Source organism: Haematobia irritans, chromosome 4 (genome assembly GCF_050003625.1).
Source record: "Haematobia irritans isolate KBUSLIRL chromosome 4, ASM5000362v1, whole genome shotgun sequence".
NCBI classification, from domain to species: Eukaryota; Metazoa; Arthropoda; class Insecta; order Diptera; family Muscidae; genus Haematobia; species Haematobia irritans.
Window position 1 is genome coordinate 18,360,345 of NC_134400.1, and position 25,188 is coordinate 18,385,532.

The 25,188-nt window shown below is 25.0% G+C and overlaps 1 protein-coding gene across 4 annotated transcripts in view; it reads left to right on the plus strand.

Moving 5' to 3' along the window:
* Positions 1–24,081, plus strand: part of LOC142234500 (sodium-independent sulfate anion transporter) — a 47,999-nt gene extending 23,918 nt beyond the window's left edge. For all 4 annotated transcript variants that reach the window (XM_075305659.1, XM_075305662.1, XM_075305660.1 and 1 more), the window contains exons 4-10: positions 17,510–17,595; positions 17,661–17,798; positions 17,861–18,469; positions 22,243–22,416; positions 22,482–22,629; positions 22,703–22,882; positions 23,707–24,081. In XM_075305659.1, coding sequence (XP_075161774.1) covers positions 17,510–17,595; positions 17,661–17,798; positions 17,861–18,469; positions 22,243–22,416; positions 22,482–22,629; positions 22,703–22,882; positions 23,707–23,801 — 1,430 coding nt within the window. In that variant the 3' untranslated portion in view covers positions 23,802–24,081. The remainder of the gene's footprint in view (positions 1–17,509; positions 17,596–17,660; positions 17,799–17,860; positions 18,470–22,242; positions 22,417–22,481; positions 22,630–22,702; positions 22,883–23,706) is intronic.
* The last annotated feature ends 1,107 nt before the right edge of the window (positions 24,082–25,188 follow it).

The window sequence follows — 25,188 nt, forward strand, 5'->3', positions numbered from 1 at the left end:
TTTATAGAAACAAAATTTTGAAAAAAAAATCTATTGAAAAGGAACTTTGACAAAATTTTTTTTCTTTTTCTTTTTCTTAAAAAACAAAGCTTTTTATAAAGTAACAATTTTCTATAAGAACAAAATTTTGACAAAATGTTAGATTGGAGAAAATTTTATATATTTTTAATTCCATGAAAAAGTTTATGGAAAAGTATTTTCACAAACTTTTGTGTAGAAACAAAGTTTTTTAAAATGTTTTATAAATTTCATAAAAAATGTTTTTTTCAATCCAAAGGTTGTCAAATTTCTTTCTAGAAACTTTTTATCAAAGTCTTCCTTTTATAGAAACTGTTGTAAAATTTTTGGGTTTACAGAAAATTTGTGTCAACATTTTTTTTTTTGTAGAAAATGTTGTCAATTTTTTATAGAAGATTATGTCAAAATCTTATTGCTGTAGAAAATTTTGTTAAAATTTTATTTCCATAAATTATTTAGTCAAAATATTATATCTATTAAAAATTTTGTTTTTATAGAAAGTTTTGTCAAAAGGATGCTTGTGTAGACTCTTTTTATTTTTTCGTCCTTAAAACACTTTTTTCTTATTAAACATTTAAAGAAGTAAAAATTGTATTCTTATGTCAACAATTTGTTTTTTTCCAATAGAAAAATTTCTAATAGATTTTTTCTGTAGAACTTGTTTCAATATTTAATTACATTAAAAACTTGCTAAATGAATAATATTTTGGCGAAGTTTTCTAAGAAAAGAAAAAAACTGTGACATAATTTTCTAAAGAAACAAATTTTGTTGTTGTTTTTTTTATTTCAGCTTAAAACCATGCATTGACTAAACTACAAGTCTAGCTTAACCAGTAGAGGAAAAAATGTTTGTCAAATTTGTTTGGGCAAAGCCCTATAAACTGTAAGATGGTTGGATAGACGCACGCAGAAATAAATTTTTACAAAATTTTCTAAAGAAATACAATTTGCAAAACTATTCTTAGAAACAAAATTTTAACATCATTTTCTAAGAAATCAATGTACGTTAGTTAAATTAACTAACACCAAGGAAAAAAATATACATAAATGAAGCATTACGATTAACTAAATTCGTGTCTTCCACCAAATAGTTCAAAATTTCTTTAAATTAGTAAATTTTACCAAAAAATGCATCCACCTTGAACTTCGTTGTCACTAAAGACATTCTTGCAATTTTGAACTCTATGTTTTTCCTTCAAACTACAAAATTTTCTTTAACAAGTGAAAAATATTTACCTATTTTTATGCCATCGGCGTGATTCAAACGTTTGTAATACTTTTTAGCTAAAATTTTCAACAAATATTCAAAATTTACTAAAATTAACCCAAAGTTTTTTTCCTGGTGAGCTCACTGTTTTTGCAATGCATGTTTTCTTAGAAATAAACGTTCGACATAATTTTTTAAAGAAATAAAATTTTAACAAAACAACTGTAGAAACAACATTTTAGTTATTTTCTATATAAATAAAAGTTTCGCAAAATTTCTACGGAAATAAAATTTTGAAATTTTCTAAAAGAATAAAATTTTTCAACATGTTCTGAGGAAATAAAATTTTGACAATATATTGGAAAAAAAAAACAAAGTTTTCTTAAGAAATAACATGTTTTACAGAAATAAATTTCTTACAAAACTTTTTTAAAAAACGTAATTTTTAACATAATTTTCTATACAAAAAAAATATGAGCAATCATTATTGTTATTTTGATTTAAGCTATACGAGTAGCTTAATCAAAAGAAAAAAAATTAGAAATTTCTTACAAAATAAAATTTCGACAAAATATTGACAAAAGTTTCTACTGAAGCAGCATTTGGACAAAAATCCTTTGCAAAACCAAAAACATTACAAAACTTTCTATAAAACAAGTATACAGCAGTAAGTTCGGCTGACCGAATCTTAAATACCCACCACCATGAAACAAATATTATAGTTTCCTTTGAAATTTCAAGGGTTTGATGACAGATATTCTCCCACGCAGGGCAGTTCAACTAGTACACTTGCCGAAGATAAATTGAAAGATTTTACCTATGAAGACTATATCATATTCGGGATTTATAAGAACCATTTTTGTTTGAGTTTTAGAGGAATCATTAACATCTATTGTAAGTGTACAAGAAACTGATGAAATAACGCCTTGATTTGCAAATCTTTAGATTTCCACCTGCATTATTTATATGATTACGAGAATTAAAATCTGAATATTTTACTATTTTAACAATTTTCTTGATCAGTGCGCCTTCTATACCCTCAGGAAGTGAAATCGGTCTATATGGAGGCCTTACAAAATGGACCGCTAAAACCTAAATCTGATTCACGTTTTTGTGTGTCTAAAATACCAATATTATGGCATTCCAATTTATCGCAAATCGGACAAAAACTATGGTTTCTAGAAACCCAAGAAGTTAAGTCGGGAGATCGGTTTTATGGGGGCTAACACATGGACCGATACTCACCATTTTTAGCACACCTCTTTATGGTCCTAAAATACTTCTCGATTTCAAATTTCAGGCTAATTGGATAAAAACTACGGTTTCTAGAATCCCAAACAATGAAATCATTTCTTGCACACATATTTATAGTCCTACAAAACCTCCAGATTTTCAATTTCAGGCAAATTAGACAATAACTACGATTTCTACAAACCCAAAAAGTAAAATCGAAAGATCAGTCTACATGGATGCTATACTAAAACATTGACCGATTCCCACCATTTTAGGCGCACCTCGTAAAATAATTCTAGATTTCAAATTTCGTGCAAATTGGATAAAAACTACGGTTTCTATAAGCCAAAGAAGTAAAATCGGGAGATCGGTATATACGGGAGCTATAGCAAAACATGAACCGATGCTACCATTTTTAGCACACCTCTTTACGGTCCTAAAACACCTCTAGATTTTAAATTTCAGGCAAATTGGATAAAAACTACGGATTTTAGAAGCCCAAGAAGTAAAATCGGGAGATCGGTCTATATGGGGGCTATACCAAAACATGGACCTATACTCACCATTTTTGGCGCACCCCTTAATTGTTCTAAAATACCTCTAGAATTTCAATTTCAGGCAAACTTGACAAAAACTACGGTTTTTATAAGCCCAAGAAGTAAAATCGGGAGATCGGTCTATATGAGGGCTATACCAAACCATGGACCGATACTCACCATTTTTAGCACACCTCTTTATGGTCTTAAAACACCTCTAGATTTAAAATTTCAGGCAAGTTGGATAAAAATTACAGATTTTAGAAGCCCAAGCAGTAAACTCGGGAGATCGGTCTATATGGGGCTATACCAAAACATGGACCGATACTCACCATTTTTAGCACACCTCTTTATGGTCTTAAAACACCTCTAGATTTTAAATTTCAAGCAAATTGGATAAAAACTACGGATTCTAGAAGCCCAAGAAATAAAATCGGGAGATCGGTCTATATGGGGGCTATACCAAAACATGGACCGATACTCACCATTTTTGGCACACCTCTTTATGGTCCTAAAATACCTCCAGATTTTAAATTTCAGGCAAATTGGATGACAACTACGGTTTCTATGAGTCAAAGACCCCAAATTTGGAGGTCGGTTTATATGGGACTATAACAAAACCTGGACCGATATAGCCCATCTTCGAACTTGACCTGCCTGCAGACAAAAGATTTCAAATTTCAGCACGATTGCTTCATTATTGAAGACTGTAGCGTGATTACAACAGACAGACGGACAGACGGACATGCTTATATCGTCGTAGAATTTCTCCCTGATCAAGAATATATATATTTTATATAGTCGGAAATCGGTATTTCGATGTGTTACAAACGGAATGACAAACTTATTATACCCCCGTTACCATTCTATGGTGGTGGGTATAAAAAAATTGACAAAAGTTTCTAATTTTGACAAAAATCTTTTGCAAAATAAAAAAAAACAAGTATATACGGCCGTAAGTTCGGCCAGGCCGAATCTTATGTACCCTCCACCATGGATTGCGTAGAAACTTCTATTAAAGACTGTCATCCATAGAAATAAAATTTTGTCAAAATTAGTTACAGAAATAAAATTTCACCAAAATTTGCTATATTTTTATCAAAATTTTCTTTATAACTAAAATTTTGGCAATATTTTCTTTAGGAAAATAATTTTGGCAAAATTTTCTATAGCAAAACAATTTTGGCAAAATTTTCTACAGAAATAACATTTTAGCAAAATTTTTTTACAGAAATAAAATTATGCCAAAATTTTCTATAGAAATAAAATTTTAACAAAATTTCTATTGAAATAAAATTTTGGCAAAATTTTCTATAGAAACCAAATTTTGGCAAAATTTTCTAAAGAAATCAAATTTTGGTAAAACTTTCTTTAGAAATCAAATTTCGGTAAAATTTTTTTAGAAATCAAATTTTGGCAAAATTTTCTATAGAAATGGAACTAAATGTTCTATAGAAGATATTTTTTGTAGAACTTTCTCCAAATTTTGGTAGATTATTTTTGTTCCTAGTGGCAACGGTGGGGATCAGTTTATATGGGGGCTATACATAATTATTGACCGATATGGACCAATTTTAGCATGGTTGTTAGAGACCATATTTTTGCGTGGTTGTTAGAGATCATATACTAACACCACGTACCAAATTTCAGCCGAATCGGATGAATTTTGCTCCTCCAAGAGGCTTCGGAGGTCAAATCTGGGGATCGGTTTATATGGGGCTATATATAATTATGGACCGATATGGACCAATTTTTGCATGGTGGCTAGAGACCATATACTAACACCAGGTACCAAATTTCAGCCGGATCGGATGAATTTTGTTCCACCAAGAGGCTCCGGAGTTAAAATCTGGTGATCGGTTTATATGGGGGCTATATCTAATTATGGACCGATATGGACCATTTTTTGCATGGTTGTTAGAGACCATATACTAAAACCAGGTACCACCAAGAGGCTTCAGAGGTTAAATTTGGGGATCGGTTTATATGGGGGCTATACGTAAACGTGGTCCGGTATGGCCCATTTTCAATACCATCCGACCTACGTCAATAATAACTACTTGTGACAAGTTTCAAGTCGATTGCGTGTTTGGTTCGGAAGTTAGCGTGATTTCCACAGACGGACGGACAGCCGGACAGACGGACATAGCTAGATCGACTCAGAATTTCACCAGGACCCAGAATATATATACCTTGTGGGGTCGTAGAGCAATATTTCGATGTGTTACAAACGGAATGACAAAGTTAATATACCCCCATCCTATGGTGGAGGGTATACAAATCAAAACTTTATATAAAACCAGTAAGGAAAGTCTAAAGTCGGGCGGGGCCGACTATATTATACCCTGCACCACTTTGTAGATCTAAATTTTCGATACCATATCACATCCGTCAAATGTGTTGGGGGCTATATATAAAGGTTTGTCCCAAATACATACATTTAAATATCACTCGATCTGGAAGAACTTGATAGACTTCTACAAAATCTATAGACTCAACATTTAAGTCGGCTAATGCACTAGGGTGGAACACAATGTTAGTAAAAAAATATGGGAAACGTTTAAATCTGAAGCAATTTTAAGGAAACTTCGCAAAAGTTTATTTATCGCTCGATATATATGTATTAGAAGTTTAGGAAAATTAGAGTCATTTTTACAACTTTTCGACTAAGCAGTGGCGATTTAACAAGGAAAATGTTGGTATTTTGACCATTTTTGTCGAAATCAGAAAAACATATATATGGGAGCTATATCTAAATCTGAACCGATTTCAACCAAATTTGTCACACATAGCTACAATGCTAATTCTACTCCCTGTGCAAAATTTCAACTAAATCGGAGCAAAAAATTGGCCTCTGTGGTCATTTGAGTGTAAATCGGGCGAAAGCTGTATATGGGAGCTATATCTATATCTGAACCGATTTGGATGAAAATTTGCAAGTTTTTCGAGACTCATAAAATATTCGTATGTACGGAATTTGAGGAAGATTGGTTGATATACACGCCAGTTATGACCAGATCGGTGAAAAATATATATGGCAGCTATATCTAAATCTGAACCGATTTTTTCCAAAATCAATAGGGATCGTCTTTGATCCGAAACAGGACCCTATACCAAATTTTAGGACAATCGGACTAAAACTGCGAGCTGTACTTTGCACACAAAAATACATCAACAGACAGACAGACAGACGGACAGACAGACAGACAGACAGACGGACATCGCTAAATCGACTCAGAATTTAATTCTAAGACGATCGGTATACTAAACGATGGGTCTCAGACTTTTCCTTCTTGGCGTTACATACAAATGCACAAACTTATTATACCCTGTACCACAGTAGTGGTGAAGGGTATAAAGACAACTATGACAAAAGTTTCTATAAAGAAATTTGACAAAACAAAGTTTTCTAAAGAAATAACATGTTTTACAGAAATAAATTTCTTACAAAACTTTCTTAAAAAAGGTAATTTTTAACATAATTTTCTATACAAAAAAAATATGAGCAATCATTATTGTAATTTTGATTTAAGCTACACGAGTAGCTTAATCAAAAGAAAAAAAATTTTAGAAATTTTTTGATAAGTTTTCTTAAAAAAACTGAAAAAAAAAATTCTACAGAAAAAAATGTTGACAACATTTTTTAATGAAATTAAATGTTGACAAGATGTTCTACAGAAAAAAGTCTATATAAATCAAATGTGACAAAGTTTTTTATACCAACAAATTTTTGACAAAAGAATTTAAATCTGTTTTGTTTTTAATGTTTAACAAGAAACAGTGTTTTTCAGAAACGAAAAAAGAAAAAAAGAGTTTCTACATAAACATACTTTTGACAAACATTTCGATAAAAACACAATTTTGACAAAATTTCCTATTGAAACAACATTTTGACTAAATATTTTATGGACATAAAATTTTTACAAAATAAAATTTCGACAAAATATTGACAAAAGTTTCTACTGAAGCAGCATTTGGACAAAAATCCTTTGCAAAACCAAAAACATTACAAAACTTTCTATAAAAAGACAACAATGACAAAAGTTTCTATAAAAAAATTTGACAAACTTTTGTATTGAAAACAAAAAATACGAACTTTATAAAACTAAAATTTAGAACAAAAACCTTGTTTCTATACAAAAGTTTACCAAAATGTTGTTTTTGTAGTAATGTTAAAATGTTGGTTTAAAACTTTTTATGGAATTGAAAATATACAAAATGTTCTCCAATATAAAATTTTGTTCTTATAGAACATTTTGGTTTTATAACAAATTTTTTTTTTTGGACAATTTTGTTTTTTAATTTTTTTTTATTTTTCTTCCCATTTTGTCACAGTTCCCTTTTAATAGATTTTTTTTACAAAATTTTGTTTCTATAAAAAATTTTGTTCTATTGAATATTTTGTCAAAAATGTGTTAAAACAGAAGGTTTCAAATTTTTTTGGACAAGTTAACATCGATTCAATAACTGGTATAAAATTCCATTACTAAGTCAAATCGTATTGTAAAGATTATCGACTTTTAGACAATACAACAATTTATATCATTCTCTGTTTTACGACAATAGTTTTTCAATGATATATTGAAAATTTCATCAATCCTTTATTGCTTTAGAAAATGTTGTCTCAATCCTACAAATTTATTTCATTTATCATCAAAATTTCATCCATTTCGAACATCATTTGTATTAATAGATTCCCAAAAACAGTATGATTTTAAAAATTCCCAATGAAGGATAATACGGTTTCGAAAAAGGTCTGCAAAAAAAAAATGTTTTAGGTTTAATTATCATACCTTATATATAATTAAACAAAATCTAAAAATGTGGGTGCCACAGGATTTGAACCTAGACCTCAGTACTCCCACTCCACTACGCTACATATTGAGCTACGTAACCACTGATTGCTCTTTGACATTAACACTTACAATACATATGCTATTGCACCATTTAACTTAACAAACAGAAAAACAAATCATAAAAAATGGCGGGAAATTCGCAAAACTAGTACTTCATTACAGTGTTACCAAGTTAAAATATATATAGGATAAAGTTACCTTATCGCTGTCAGTAAAATTAAGATTTTTTACAAGTAATTTGTTTAATCTATATCTTAAAACAGATTTAAACGCCGCATTATAATCAGATGTAAAGAAATAACCAGAACGTCTAGGGAAAGTGTTATAATATTTTTTTTTCACAACTTAATTTTTGCAGAAAATTTTGTCAAAATTTTATTACTTTATCAAAAATTTCAAAATTTTATTTCTTTAGAAAATTTTTTCAACATTTTATTTCTATAGAAAATTTGGGTTTTTTATTTAAATTTAATTTATATGGAAAATTTTGTCAATATATTATTTATTTAGAACATTATGCCGAAAGTTTATTTCTAAGAAAAAATTGTTCTAAATTTTATTTCTTTCTTAAATATTTCATTTAAATACAGAATGATAAAATGCTTTTATATAAATAAATGCTTTTATTTATATTTCAATATTTCATTTAAATAAAGAATGTTAAAATGATTTTATACAGAAAAGAAAGCTTTGTTTATATCTAAAATTTTATTGTCATAATTGTGTTTCTATAAAAAGATGTTGTTTAATAAAATTTTAAATTTTGTTTGTACTTCACTTATACATACAATTTTGTCAACATTTGACTTATTTCGAAAATTTGGAAACATTTGTTTTTCTTTAGAAAATTTTGTTTCTTTAGAGAAAAGTGTACCAAATTTTTGTTCCTATGAAAAATGCTTTTATTAAATTGTAAATCTATTTTGTTTCTACGTTAGTTTCTTAAGAACATTTTGTCAAATTTTGTTTCTATTAACTATTTTTCAAAAATTCGTTTCTACAAATTATGTGGTCAAATTTTGCTTTATGCAAAAGTTCTCCGTCAGTCAGGTGTCGTGGGAAGAATTTCCAATAGTTTTATCAAAACGGAAATGTATATATCAGAAAAACTATTTAATACAGTTTTTCTGATAGATAAATTTCGTCACAACTTTTACCCAGAAGTTTCATAAAAATTTTAAAGATTTTGTCCAGCAATATAAAAGATTGAAGCGAAATATTAACACCTGTGTGTTTAAATCTACGTTTCGTCAACTTTGTTCCGATGCTTAAATTTCTGTTTGCTTCAGTTATAATATTTTCTTGCATTAACTACGTATTTGGAAAAATGCTTAAAAAGTCTTAATTGTGAGAACAACGAATAACAGTTATACATATTGGTTGTGAGATTGGTTGTATAGCCCAGTGGGTGATATATACTCTTTGGATTCGTGAATTCTGGGTTCGATTCCCACGCAAAGGTTTTTTTATTTTATTAATATATAAAAGCATATAGTAGACCTAGAGATTTAAAAAAAATAAAATAACTATTTTTTCATAAATAGGCAAATATAATCCGAGTAAAAAACAATCTAAAAGCATAAATTAAAAAGCACATCGATAAAACGGATCCCAAAGTTATATATAAAATTTTGCTTCAATACAAATTTTTCTTAAAATTTTGTTTCTGTAGAAAGTTTTATTTCTTTACAAAATTTTTGCAAAATTTTATTTCTTTGAAAAATTTTAAATTTTGTTAAAAATTCTTATTTTACAAAAATGTATCTTTTTTCACAAAATATTTATTTATTTAGAAAATTGTGAAATTTTATTTATAAAATTAAAATTTGATTTTTATAGAAAATTTTGACAACATTTTCTTTTTATAAAACTTTTCCACCATGTATGTCAAAATTGAAGTTTTAAAGAAATTATTTTTTAAAAATTTGTCTAAATTTTATTTCTTTACATAATTATGTAAAAATTTTTTGTTTTGTTCAATATACAATCAGAAAACTATCTTAACAGAATAGGCGATCATGTCAACCAGATCCAATGAAACAAGAAGACTAAAGCGCTACCATATACTAGACTTGCCTTTTAGAAATTAATCTGTGGTTTTAAAATACACAGCAAATCTCACTAAGTGTTTTTTTTTTGTTATACGTTATGTATTTCGATGGATTTGCATAACATCTGTAATTGTTGTATATAATATTATATAAAACTGTTATCTAATTTGCTTATTTCCCTAGGATAGATTGTAAATAAAAAAGAATTTCAAAACAAAAAACATTTTTTCTTTAGAAAATTATGTCAAAAATTTTTTGTTTTGTTCAATATAAATCGCAATTTTATTTTCATTTTTTAAAAATTTTTAATTTATTTAGAAAATTTAGTCAAAACTTCGTCGTTTCTTCAGATATTTGTTTCAATATTCTGGAAATTGTGTTTCTATGGACAATTTTATCAAAATTTTGTTTTCGTAGACAATTTTATCAAAATTGGGTTTCTATTGGCAACTTGGTCAAAATTGTGGTTCCATGAAAAATTTGTTTAAAAAACAAAACTTTGTCACATATTGTTTCTATAGATTTTTTCTTTCTTTCTTTAAAACATTTCACCATTTTTTTAAATTTTTTTTTTTGTATAAAATTTTGTTTGTTTAATAAATTTTGAAAAAGATTCAATGTTTAACAAAAAATAAAGTTTTTCATAAACGAAAAAAGAGTTTCTACAGAAATATACTTTTGACAAAACTTTCTATAATAACAAAATTTCCTATAGAATCAAAATTTTGACTAAATATTTTATGTAAGTAAAATTTTAACAAAATTTTATACAGAAATAAAATTATGACAAAATGTTCTATAAAAAATAATTGACAAAATTTTCAACAGAAACAAAATTTTGGCAAAAATCTTCTGCAAAACTACAAGTTTTACAAAATTTTCTATAAAAAGACAACTTTGACAAAAGTTTCTATAAAGAAATTTGACAAACTTTTGTATTGAAAAAAATTGTTTACGAACTTTATAAAAAAATTAAAAAAACTTTGTTTCTATACAAAAGTTTGCCAAAGTGTTGTCTTTGTAGAAAATTATGAAAAATTTTGGTTTTACAATCTCTATTATTGAATTGTAAATATACAAAATGCTCTCCAATATAAAATTTTGTTCTTATAGAAGATTTTGCTTTTATAAAAAAAAAAAAATTTTTTTAGACAATTTTGTGTTTTTGTCTAAAATATTTCAAAATTTTGTTCTATGAATAATAAAAGGTATAAAAGTCCATTGTTAAGTCAAATCGTCTAACTAAGGTATAGAAAAAATTATCCTCTTTTAGAAAGTACAATAATTTATATCGTTCTCTGCCGTATAATACTCGCCGTCTGTTTTTTTTATATGTTGACGACTATATTTTTTCTGTGTAATATTTAAAATGTTATCAATCCTTTATTTCGTTAGAAAATGTTGTCTAAATTCTCCAAATATATTTCATTTATCAACAAAGTTAGTAATCAATCAATTTCTAACATCATTTTTATTAATAGAATCCCAAAAACATAGTTTGATTTTAAAAATTCCCAATAAAGGATAAAAATTCGAAAAATGTCTGCAAAAATATGTTTTAGGTTTAACTATCATACCTTATATATAATAAAACAAAATCCAAAAATCTAGGTGCTACAGGATTTGAACCTGGACCTCAGGACCCCCACTTCACAGCGCTGCATGCTGAGCTACGCAAGCGCTGATCGCTCTTACAATACATATGGTATATTTGCACCAATTAACATAACAAACAGAAAAACAAATCATTTACAAATGGCGGGAATTTCGCAAAACTAGTATCTCATTCCAGTGTTACCAAGTGAAATATATATAGTATTAAGTTACCTTATCGCTGTCGGCAAAATGAAGAGTTTTTAGAATTCATTTGTTCAATATATATCGTTAAACAGATCTAAATGCCGCATTATAATAATATTAAAAGAAAAGACCAGAACGTCTAGGAAAAGTATCAGGGACAATTTATATTTTTTTTTCAAAATTTAATTTCTGCAGAAAATTTTGTCAAAATTTTATTTTTTTAGAAAACTGTCAAATTTTTTTTCTTCAGAAAATTTTTTCAAAACTTTATTTCTTTGAAAAAATTTTCAAAATTTTATTTCTTTGGAAAACTTTTCAAAATTTTATTTCTTTAGAAGATTTTGTTAAAACTTTATTTCTTAAGTACATTTTAGGAAAAATTAATGTAGTTAATGTAGAATGTTTCAATAGAAAAAAAACTTCTATCAAATTAAAATTTGTTATGAAAAACAATTATAGAAATAACATTTAAAAACAAAAACAAACCTGTAAAGAAAAATTTTGTAGAAGCAAAATGTTCACAAAATTTTCTGATAGAAATAAAGTTTTTAATAACAATTTCTGTAGAAATATTTTTTTACACGAAAATTTGGTAACAGAAATTTCTTTAGAAACAAACTATTAACCAAATTATTTATAGAAATAACATTTTTAACAAGAATTTCTGCTACAAAAGATTTTGAAAAAAAAATCTGTAGAAGGACAAATTTGAAAAAAGTTTCAGTAGAAGCAAATTTTCCGATAGAAATAACCATTTCAACAAGAATTTTCACAAGGCTTAGACAAAATTTTCAAAGAACATTTTTTAAAACAATTTAATAAAGAAATACATATATTGTTTAAGAAGAAACTTTATAGAAACACAATTTGAAAATAAAATTTTCTTTAGAAAATATATGACAAAATGTTCTTTGGAAAATTATAATGAGATTAAATTTCTAAAAATGTCTACAAGAAAACAACAAAAGTTATTGAAAAAAATCACAAAATTTTCTAAAGACGACAACTAATTTTTATAAACATTTTGACGTACATGGAGGAAAAATTTTATATTAAAAAACATTTTAAAACAATCATTTCTTAAAAAATTGGTAAAATGTTATAAAGAAAGAAATTTCGACAAAACTTTCTATAGCAACAAAATGAATTACAGAAGCAAAAATCTCTAGAAACAAGATATGATAAAGTTTGCTTTTTTTTCTTAACAAATTTTTATCATATTTTCTATGGAACCACAATTTTGACCAAGTTGCCTATAGAAATTTTCTTAAAATTGTCCATAAAAACACAATTTTAAAAAATTTTATAAGATAAAAATCTAAAAAATGATAAAATTTTCTAAATAATTTAAATTTTTTTTTATTTTTAACAACATTTTCTAAATAAATAATATTATGACAAAACTTTCCATATAAATTAAATTTCAAAAAATTCTAAAAAATAAAATTTTGGAAAAAATTTAAATCATTTTGTCAAAATTTGATTTCTTTTAAAATTTTTTTCCCAAAATTTTATTTTTTAGAAATTGTTTAAAATTTAAATTATATGGAAAATTAAAAACATTAAATTTTTCATAAAATGTAATTAAGAAATAAAGTTTTAACCACATTTTCTATACAAATAAATTGTTGACATAATTTTCTAAAGAAATAAAATTTAAAGTTTTGACAAAATTTTCTGAAGCAATAAAATTTTAACAAAGTTTTCTAAAAAAAAAAGAAAATTTGACAAATTTTTATTTTATTTTTTTTTTAATAAAGTGTCGTTGATACTTTTTCTAGAAGTTCTGCTCTTTTCGTTTTTTTCAAATCTTATTATAATGTGGTGTTTAAATCTGTTTAACGATAGATATTATTCATATTCTAAAAACTCTTAATTTTACAGACAGTGATAAGGTAACTTAATACTATATATATTTGCACTTGGTAACACTAGAATGAAATACTAGCTTTGCGAAATTCCCGCCATTTGTAAATGATTTGATTTTCTGTTTAAGTTAAATGGTGCAATAGCATATGTATTGTAAGTGCTAATGTCAAGGAGCAAACAGCGCTTACGTAGCACGGTATGTAGTGCGGTGGAATAGGAGCCCTGAAGTCTAGGTTCAAATCCTGTTGCACTCAGATTTTTTGGATTTTGTTTTATTATATATAAGGTAACATCTGATAGTTAAAACTAAAACATTTTTTGCAGACATTTTTCGAATCTTTATCCTTCATTGGGAATTTTTAAAATCATACGATGTTTTTGGGATTCTATTAATAGAAATGATGTTAGAAATTGATTGATTACTAATTTTGTTGATAAATGAAATATATTTGGAGAATTTAGACAAAGGAATTGGGAAATATACACGGACAAAAAAGACTGTTTTTCATATGTTTGGGTGTAAAAATTATATGGTTTTGAGTTCCAAACAATTAATTTTTTTACATTTTTACATGTGTGAAAAATATACAAATTGTATCAAGATACCCTTTGAAGATAATATTATTTGTAGTAAATGCCCTCTGTAATGTAAATTTTAATACAATGTTTGGGATACAAAATGTTTGTAAATATAATATGCTTGGATGCAAACATATATTAAATAAAAATACCCTAAAAACATATATGTGTTTAGAAATACAGATCTAGAGAGTATATTGCAAGTAAAAGAATGGAAGTAACCAATTGGCGCATTAAAAAATATAAACACAAAAAAATGCATCACAACTTTTTCTACCAGTGTATACCTAAGGTGAAACATAATATGTTAGAAGAATACAAACAATATTTTGTTTGGACCAATCCTGATAATCGCTACAATGTGTGGAAATAGTAATAAATTGTATCAAGATGCCCTCTGGAGATAATATTATTTGCAGTAAATGCCCTCTGTAATGTAATTGTATGAAACTCTAAAATAGTGAAGACAAAAACCAGTGAAAACGAAGTATGCGCGGCAACACTATTATGTATTATATATATCGTATAATTTGAGTACACGTCCTTGAAATATGCGATAAAATGACACAGTCCTTGAAATATGCGATACAAAGGAAAAACGTTGTATATAACGATCCTTACATGGGAATTGGAAAAAATAAGTATATATAGTACGACAAAGTAGAATATAAAAATTTACTGTAAAGTAAAGTACAAAAAAACACTGTCCCCAAACTATACGTTATACATATATATATATATATATATATATATATATATATATATATATATATATATATATATATATATATATATATATATATATATATATATATATATATATATATATATATATATATATATATATATATATATATATATATATATATATATATATATATATATATATATATATATATATATATATATATATATATATATATATATATATATATATATATATATATATATATATATATATATATATATATATATATATATATATATATATATATATATATATATATATATATATATATATATATATATATATATAATGTTTTGGTTAAAAAGAAACGTATTTATTTCATTAAAAAAAAAACAAAACAGAAAATAAACACACATAACTATGCATTTCAACCACAAAAGCATAATGAATTCAGCTTTGATTAAAAATAACAATAAAAAAACATTTCATAATATGCACTTCAAAAAAATAACATAAAAATTTATTTAAAAAAAATGTGCAAAAATTTTTTATAGAAAAAAAATTGCCAAACATGTTCTATAGAAATAAATTATTTGCAAGAATGTTCTATAGAAATAAAATTTTAACAAAGTGTTCTAGTTATAGAAATAAAATTTTGACAATATTTTCTATAGAAATACAATTTTGACAAAATTTTCTATAGAAATAAAATTTTAACAAAATTTTCTATAGAAATAACATTTTGACAAAATTTTCTATAGAAATAAAATTTTAACAAAATGTTCTATAGAAATAAAATTTTGACAAAATTTTCTACAGAAATAACATTTTAAAAAAATGTTCTATAGAAATAAAATTTTTACAAAATTTTCTATAGAAATAAAATTTTCATAAAAATTTTCCATAGAAATAAAATTTTGACAAAATTTTCTATAGCAATAAAATTTTAACAATATTTTCTATAGAAATAAAACTTTGACAAAATTTTCTATAGAATTAAAAATTTTGACAAAATTTTCTATATAAATACATTTTTGACAAAATTTTCTATGGAAACACAATTTCGACAAAATTTTCTATAGAAATAAAATTTTGACAAAATTGTTTTTAGAAATAAAATTTGGACAAAATTTTCTATAGAAATAAAATTTGGACAAAATTTTTTATAGAAATAAAATTTTGAAAAAATTTTCTATAGAATTAAAAATTTTGACAAAATTTTCTATATAAATACATTTTTGACAAAATTTTCTATGGAAACACAATTTCGACAAAATTTTCTATAGAAATAAAATTTTGACAAAATTGTTTTTAGAAATAAAATTTGGACAAAAATTTCTATAGAAATAAAATTTGGACAAAATTTTTTATAGAAATAAAATTTTGAAAAAATTTTCTATAGAATTAAAAATGTTGACAAAATTTTCTATATAAATACATTTTTGACAAAATTTTCTATAGAAATAAAATTTGGACAAAATTTTCTATAGCAATAAAATTTTAACAATATTTTCTATAGAAATAAAATTTTGACAAAATTGTCTATAGAATTAAAAATTTTGACAAAATTTTCTATATAAATACATTTTTGACAAAATTTTCTATGGAAACACAATTTTGACAAAATTTTCTATAGAAATACAATTTTGACAAAATTTTCTATATAAATAAATTTTTGACAAAATTTTCTATAGAAATAAAATTTTGACAAAATTTTCTATAGAAATAAAAATTTGACAAAATTTTCTACAGAAATAACATTTTAACAAAATTTTCTATAGAAATAAAATTTTGACAAAATTATTTTTAGAAATAAAATTTGGACAAAATTTTCTATAGAAATAACAAAATTGTTTTTAGAAATAAAATTTGGACAAAATTTTCTATAGAAATCAAATTTTGACAAAATTTTCTATAGAAATAAAAATTTGACAAAATTTTCTACAGAAATAACATTTTAACAAAATTTTCTATAGAAATAAAATTTTGACAAAATTATTTTTAGAAATAAAATTTGGACAAAATTTTCGATAGAAATAACAAAATTGTTTTTAGAAATAAAATTTGGACAAAATTTTCTATAGAAATCAAATTTGGACAAAATTTTCTATGGAAATAAAATTTTGACAAAATTTTCTATAGAAATAAAATTTTAACAAAATTTTCTATAGAAATACAATTTTGATAAAAAATTTTCTATAGAAATAAAATTTTGACAAAATTTTCTATAGAAATAAAATTTTTACAAAATTTTCTATAGAATTAAAAATGTTAACAAAATTTTCTATAGAAATAAAATTTTGACGCATTCTCTCTTTTGATGTCTGCTTCTAGTCAATTTTTGAACGGGGCTAATACCGTCATTTTTGGGACAAAAATCGGAAAATCGGCATTTGTTATTTTTTGAGTTAAAAATCGTCAAAATTCCAATAAATCGGCAAAATTGGCAGCCCTGGCCTAATGCTGGAGTTCTACCAGAGTTCATGACATCAGTAAAACGTGATTTTTTTTGGCAGGAATAAACTCAGATCGTTGAACCATTTCTATGCCTAATTAGCTAGATTTTCTAAACTTGCTCTCTTATTAACGATTCTATGTCTAGCTCAATGTTGAAATTTTATAAAAGTATAATATTTGCAATAAAATTTTCAATTATTTATTTTTACTTTTAGGAGCCTTAGTGGATTTGATTTCCTTGCCGGTTACTGTTGGCTTCACTTCAGCCACAGCTGTAATAATTGGAACCTCCCAACTCAAGGTTAGTAAATTATTTAATTTTTTTTTTATAGACTTCTGAATTTTAATAACATTTTTATGTTTAAGGGTCTTTTGGGCTTGCGTGGTGGTTCTGGATCGGGATTTGTTAATACCATGAAATCAGTATTCCTAAATTTAGATAAATTACGTTTTGGAGACTTTAGTTTGGGCTTTAGTGCCATAATTATATTACTGCTACTAAGGGTAAGAGTTTCCTCATTGTCTCATTTTAAAATCCATTTTAATGTAGTTTTCTTTTTTTATAGAAATTGAAAGATCTGAAACTTCCAAATGGTAATAAATTCCTCAAAGGCTTTCTATGGATAATTGCCACCGGTCGAAATGCTTTAATTGTCTTGATAAGCAGTATCATTGCCTATTACACTTGCCAGAGTGGTGACAACTGTCCCTTCATTCTTACGGGAAAAGTGAAAAGCGGTTTACCTGGTTTCAATTTGCCTAAATTTGAAACAAGCATTATTAGTTCCAATGGTACCGAGATTCATCGGGACTATGCTGATATGTTGGAAGAACTAGGCCCGTCTATGATAATTTTACCCATTATCGCTGTTTTGGGTAATGTGGCTATATCGAAAGCTTTTGGAGGAGCAGGTCTTTCTCCTACACGTGAACTTTTGGCTTTGTCTTTGAGTAATATTTGTGGATCGTTCTTCTCATCGATACCAGTGACGGGATCATTTTCACGTAGTGCTGTAAATCATGCTAGCGGTGTGAGGACGCCAATTGGAGGTTTTTATACCAGTGCTTTGGTGTTGTTAGCTTTAGGCCTATTGGCCCCATATTTCCAGTACATTCCTAAGGCTTCATTAAGTGCTGTGATTATATCGGCGGTGATATTTATGATTGAATTTGAGGTGAGTATTGTGGTGAAAGCAAAAATAATGATTCGGAAATGGTAGCTAACAACGTTGAGAGTGGAAACAAGATCCTGAAGGCACTTGGGGTAAAGATAAAGAAACGATAAAACAGATATATGAGTCTATTGAGCGTTACCTTATCGACCGTTGGGAATCCCCGTATTAACGCTACCCATTGTAGAAATCTGCAAACGGTGCAAAATACTGCGCTGCGGATGGCCACCGGATGGCACCCCAAAATACCAGCATGTTTTCCAAAATCATCTCGGTGAAGCAACACTTCGACCTCCAATATCTGGAAAGAGATACAGTCAATTGACGACGTAATTGATGATGACAGTTATGAGGGAATAAAACGGCATTTAGGGCGGCACACACGGCAGTGGTTCAGAGGGCAAAATATTCCTACTAATGTAGCGTTGTGCTGGGTGGAAGACCATCACCTGTCAGTAATAACCACCTGTCACCAATGTTTGTTAGACACTGTGGTGTATTTCAGTGGATTGTCGGCAGTCACGATACGATACAGAGACTCCCTTATACGATACAGAGACTCCCTTATATTGTCCCCGAACTGCGGGAATGCTCTGAAATTGTCGTAAGGTAGCGCTAGTTGTCCAGAACAAGCAAACGGGAAACTCATCGTGCCCACAGTTTTCCCATCTACAAAATTTGTATTAGATATTATCGACGACATCTTTTACATCACCTACGATCGACGATCTTCCCAAACGAGATTGGGGGCTTGATTACTGGTCTGTAAAGCTGGTAGCCCTCTGAAATACCAGGTTTCCAGATCACGGTTGCCACAGTTGGTAGAATTCTACCAAAAATGGTAGATTTTTTAGTGTTTAGTAGATTGGATTGGTTCTTGATGTTTCAGTAGATTTTGCAAACCATTCCTCTCCAACTAAGAGGAACTTCAATTCTCTATAGAATGGCAAAATTTTTTACATAATTTTCTATAGAAATAAAATTTCGACAAAATTTCTATAGAAATAAAATTTTAATAAAATTTTCTATAGAAATAAAATTTTGACAAAATTTTCTATAGAAATAAAATTTTGATAAAATTTTCTATAGAAATAAAATTTTGATAAAATTTTCTATAGAAATAAAATTTTGACAAAATTTTCTATAAAGATAAAATTTTGAAAAAATTTTATATAGAAATAAAATTTTGTTAAAATATCCTATAAAAATACAATTTGGACAAAATTTTCTTTAGAAATAAAATTTTGAAAAAAAAAATCATTAGAAATAAAATTTTGACAAAATTTTCTATAGAAATAAAATTTTTACAAAATTTTCAAAAAAATAAAATTTTGATAAAATTTTCTATAGAAATAAAATTTTGTTAAAATTTTCTATAAAAATACAATTTTGACAAAATTTTCTATAAAAATAAAATTTTGACAAAATTTTCTATAGAAATAAAATTTTGGCAAAATTTTCTATAGAAATAAAATTTTGTTAAAATTTTCTATAAAAATACAATTTTGACAAAATTTTCTATAGAAATAAAATTTTTTACATAATTTTCTTTAGAAATAAAATTTTGACAAAATTTTCTATATTTCTATTTTCTGTAGAAATAAAATTTTGAAACAAAATTTCTATAGAAATAACATATTGAAAAAAATTTCTATAGAAATAAACCTTTGAGGAAATTTTCTATAGTAATAAAATTTTGTTAAAATTTTCTATAAAAATACAATTTTGGCAAAATTTTCTATAAAAATAAAATTTTGACAAAATTTTCTATAGAAATAAAATTTTGACAAAATTTTCTATAAAAATAAAATTTTGATAAAATTTTCTATAGAAATAAAATTTTGTTAAAATTTTCTATAAAAATACAATTTTGACAAAATTTTCTATAGAAATAAAATTTTTTACATAATTTTCTATAGAAATAAAATTTTGACAAAATTTTCTATAGAAATAAAATTTTGTTAACATTTTCTACAAAAATACATTTTTGACAAAATTTTCTTTAGAAATAAAATTTTGACAAAATTTTCACAGAAATAAAATTGTGACAAATTTTCTATAGAAATAAAATTTTGACAAAATTTTCTAAAAAAATAAAATTTTGATAAAATTTTCTATAGAAATAAAATTTTGACAAAATTTTCTATAGAAATAAAATTTTGTTAAAATTTTCTATAAAAATACAATTCTGACAAAATTTTCTATAGAAATAAAATTGTGACAAAATTTTCTATAGAAATAAAATTTGGCAAAATTTACTATGGCCAAATTTTCTGTAGAAATAAAATTTTGAAACAAAATTTCTATAGAAATAACATATTGAAAATTTCTATAGAAATAAAACTTTGAGGAAATTTCAATTTTCTGTAGAAATAAAATCTATAGAAATAAAACTTTGAGGAAATTTTCTATAGAAATAAAATTTTGTTAAAATTTTCTATAAAAATACAAATTTGGCAAAATTTTCTATAAAAATAAAATTTTGACAAAATTTTCTATAAAAATAAAATTTTGACAAAATTTTCTATAAAAATAAAATTTTGACAAAATTTTCTATAGAAATCAAATTTTCTATAAAAATACAATTTGGACAAAATTTTCTATAGAAATAAAATTTTGACAAAATTTTCTATAGAAATAAAATTTTGTTAAAATTTTTCACAAAAATGCATTTTTGACAAAATTTTCTTTAGAAATAAAATTTGACAAAATTTTCTAAAGAAATAAAATTTTCTATAAAAATACAATTTTGACAAAATTTTCTATAGAAATAACATTTTAGCAAAATTTTCTATAGAAATAAAATTTTGTTAAAATTTTCTATAGAAATAAAATGTTGTTAAAATTTTCTATAGAAATAAAATTTTGACAAAATTTTCTATAAAAATACAATTTTGACAAAATTTTCTTTAGAAATAAAATTTTGTTAGAATTTTCTATAAAAATACAATTTTGACAAAATTTTCTACAGAAATAAAATTGTGACAAATTTTCTATAGAAATAGAATTTTGACAAAATTTTCTATAAAAATAAAATTTTGATAAAATTTTCTATAGAAATAAAATTTTGATAAAATTTTCTATAGAAATAAAATTTTGCTAAAATTTTCTATAAAAATATAATTTTGACAAAAATTTCTTTAGAAATAAAATTTTGACAAAATTTTCTATAGAAATAAAATTTTGAGAAAATTTTCTATAGAAATAAAATTTTGAGAAAATTTTCTATAGAAATACCATTTTGACAAAATTTGCTATGGCCAAATTTTCTGTAGAAATAAAATTTTGAAAAAAAAATTCTAAAGAAATAACATATTGAAAAAATTTCTATAGAAATAAAATTTTGAGAAAAAATAGAAATAAAATTTTGATAAAATTTTCTATTGAAAGAAAATTTCTATAAAAATAAAATTGTGACAAATTTTCTATAGAAATAAAATTTTGACAAAATTTTCTATTTCTACAAATATTTATTTGGGATTTTTTTAGTTTGGTAGAATTGTGGTAAAATTTTCTTCATATTTTGGTAGTTTACTTTTGGCACGATTGGTAAACGTGTTCCAGATACGTGGATGAGGTTCATAAACAATCATTGTGAAAAGTGGAGATGCATTTTTTTTACTATCATCCCCTTCCTAATCAAGCGCCTGGCCACTTGTACAGCCACTAATTTTATGTGCAAAATTTAGTTTTTCGGACCTGAACTCTTCCTTACTTGAGCTTTTACATAAAAAATGCATACCAAGATTGTATTATTCTCTGTTTTTTTCTTTTAGGTTATAAAACCCTTATGGCGTTGCAGTCGTCGCGAACTCTTACCCGGAGCCATTACCTTTGTTATGAGTTTGGCCGTGGGTGTTGAAGTTGGTTTACTTTTAGGTGTGGGCACCGATGTAGCATTTCTAGTATATCGAGTAGCTAGACCTGTCCTTACAGTAAATAAATTGAGTGTAAGTCCTCCAGAGATTTTGCTTAAGTAAATAACAGTGATTCATTCCTCTTTTCTTGTTTTCAGACCAGCCATGGTACTTCCTATATACTAATAAGACCCAAGCATAGCTCTTTATATTTCCCAGCTATAGAGTGGGTACGTTCTGGTATCTCAAAATCTCTCGAAATACATGGCTCTGCTCCAGTTATATTGGATTGTTCCAATGTTGATGGTATGATCCATTTTTTGGGGCAAACTAATTAATAAATTAACTAGATGTTGGATTTTTTTTTTGTTTTTTATAGAATTTGATTTTACCGCTGCTAGAGGTATTGGGGCTTTAAATAAAGAATTGACCACTATGAATGTGCCGTTATTTTTGTTGAAGGCTTCTAAAGAAATTATTGTCATTCTAAAGGAATCTACAAATGCTGATATACCTACTTTGGATAATCCAGAAGATCTGGAATCGCTACTCGAGCAAGGTGAGTTAAAGACACAGTTGGCACTCGTGCCAAAAATAATATAACAAAATTTGAAGAAAATTTTAGCAAAAATCAAAATCTTATTTCTATAGAAAATTTTGTCAATATCTTATTTCTATAAAAAATGTCAAAATTTTATTTCTCTTGAAAATTTTGTTTAAATTTTATTTCTCTAGAAAATTTTGTCCAAATTTTGTTTCTATAGAAAATTTTGTCAAAATTTTATTTCTATAGAAAATTTTGTCAAAATTTTATTTCTATAGAAAATTTTATCAAAATTTTATTTCTACAGAAAATTTTGTTAAAATTTTATTTCTATAGAAAATTTTGTCAAAATGTGATTTCTATAGAAAATTTTGTCAAAATTTGATTTCTATAGAAAATTTTGTCAAAATTTGATTTCTGTAGAAAATTTTGTCAAAATTTGATTTCTATAGAAAATTTTGTCAAAAATTTATTTCTATAGAAAATTTTATCAATTTTTTTTTCTATAGAAAATTTTGTCAAAATGTTATGCCTATAGAAAGTTTTCACAAAATTTGATTTCTATAGAAAATTTTGTCAAAATTTTATTTCCTAGAAAATTTTGTCAAAATTTTTTTCTATAGAAAATTTTGTCAAAATTTTATGTCTATAGAAAGTTTTTAAAAAATTTTATTTCTATAGAAACTTTTGTCAAAATTTTATGCCTATAGAAAATTTTTATCAAAATGTTATATATAGAAACTTTTAGAGGAAAAAGCAAGGACAACTTTTATCCTCCCATTTATATACAAATTTCTATTGAATATTTCTATATAAAAATATATATTTCTATCTTTCAGTTCCTGATTATGAACCCTATCTACAAGTTATGGTACCATTAGTAACTAAGCATAATAACAGCTTCATCGAATTGGAACATAACAAAAAGAATTGAATGATCCTGTCCAAAAGGTGCTCCATCTATGTAATTCTAATTAACAATGACTTAACAATGACCACAAGTAAAACAAACAAGACTAAATGCTGTTCTAAGTATTTTCTGTAATTATATTTACCATTTATACAATGCTAGGCTAAGTAACATTATAAAAAACAACTATTAATAGTAAACCATGTATACATTCGTATAGAGCATTGATGTGTATCATACGAGTATAAAATTAGAAAAATTTTAGTAAATGAATAAAGGACCACAATTGGAAAATAAAACAGAATTCATCCATCTCATTTGATTTTCTATAGAAATATAAATTGAGAAAATTTTCTATAGAAATAATATTTTGTGAAAATTTTCTATAAAAATAAAATTTTGAGAAAATTTTCTATAGAAATAAAATTTTGAGAAAATTTTCTATAGAAATAAAATTTTTGACAAAATTTTCTATAGAAATAAAATTTTTGACAAAATTTTCTATAGAAATAAAATTTTTGACAAAATTTTCTATAGAAATAAAATTTTGACAAAATTTTATATAGAAATAAAATTTGGAAAACATTTCATATAGAAATAACATTTTAACAAAATTTCCTATAGAAATAAAATTTGGACAAAATTTTCTATAGAAATAACATTTTGACAAAATTTTTATATAAAAATAAAAATTTGACATTTTCTATAGATATAAAATTTTGACAAAATTTTCTATAGATACAAAATTTTGACACAATTTTCGATAGAAATAAAATTTTGACAAAATTTTATATAGAAATAAAATTTTGACAAAATTTTATATAGAAATAAAATTTTAACAAAATTTTATATAGAAATAAAATTTTAATAAAATTTTCTATATAAATAAAGTTTTCTATAGAAATAAAATTTTGACAAAATTTTCTATAGATATAAAATTTTGACAAAATTTTCTATAGATATAAAATTTTGACAAAATTTTCTATAGATATAAAATTTTGACAAAATTTTCTATAGATATAAAATTTTGACAAAATTTTATATAGAAATAAAATTTTAACAAAATTTTCTATAGAAATAAAATTTTAACAAAATTTTCTATAGAAATAAAATTTTAACAAAATTTTCTATGGAAATAAAATTTTAACAAAATTTTCTATGGAAATAAAATTTTGATAAAATTTTCTATAGAAATAAAATGTTGACAAAATTTTCTATACAAATAAAATGTTGGCAAAATTTTCTATACAAATAAAATTTTCACAAAGTTTTCTATAGAAATAACATTTTGACAAAATTTTCTATAGAAATAAAATTTTGACAAAATTTTCTATAGAAATAAAATTTTGACAAAATTTTCTATAGAAATAAAATTTTGACAAAATTTTCTATAGAAATAAAATTTTGACAA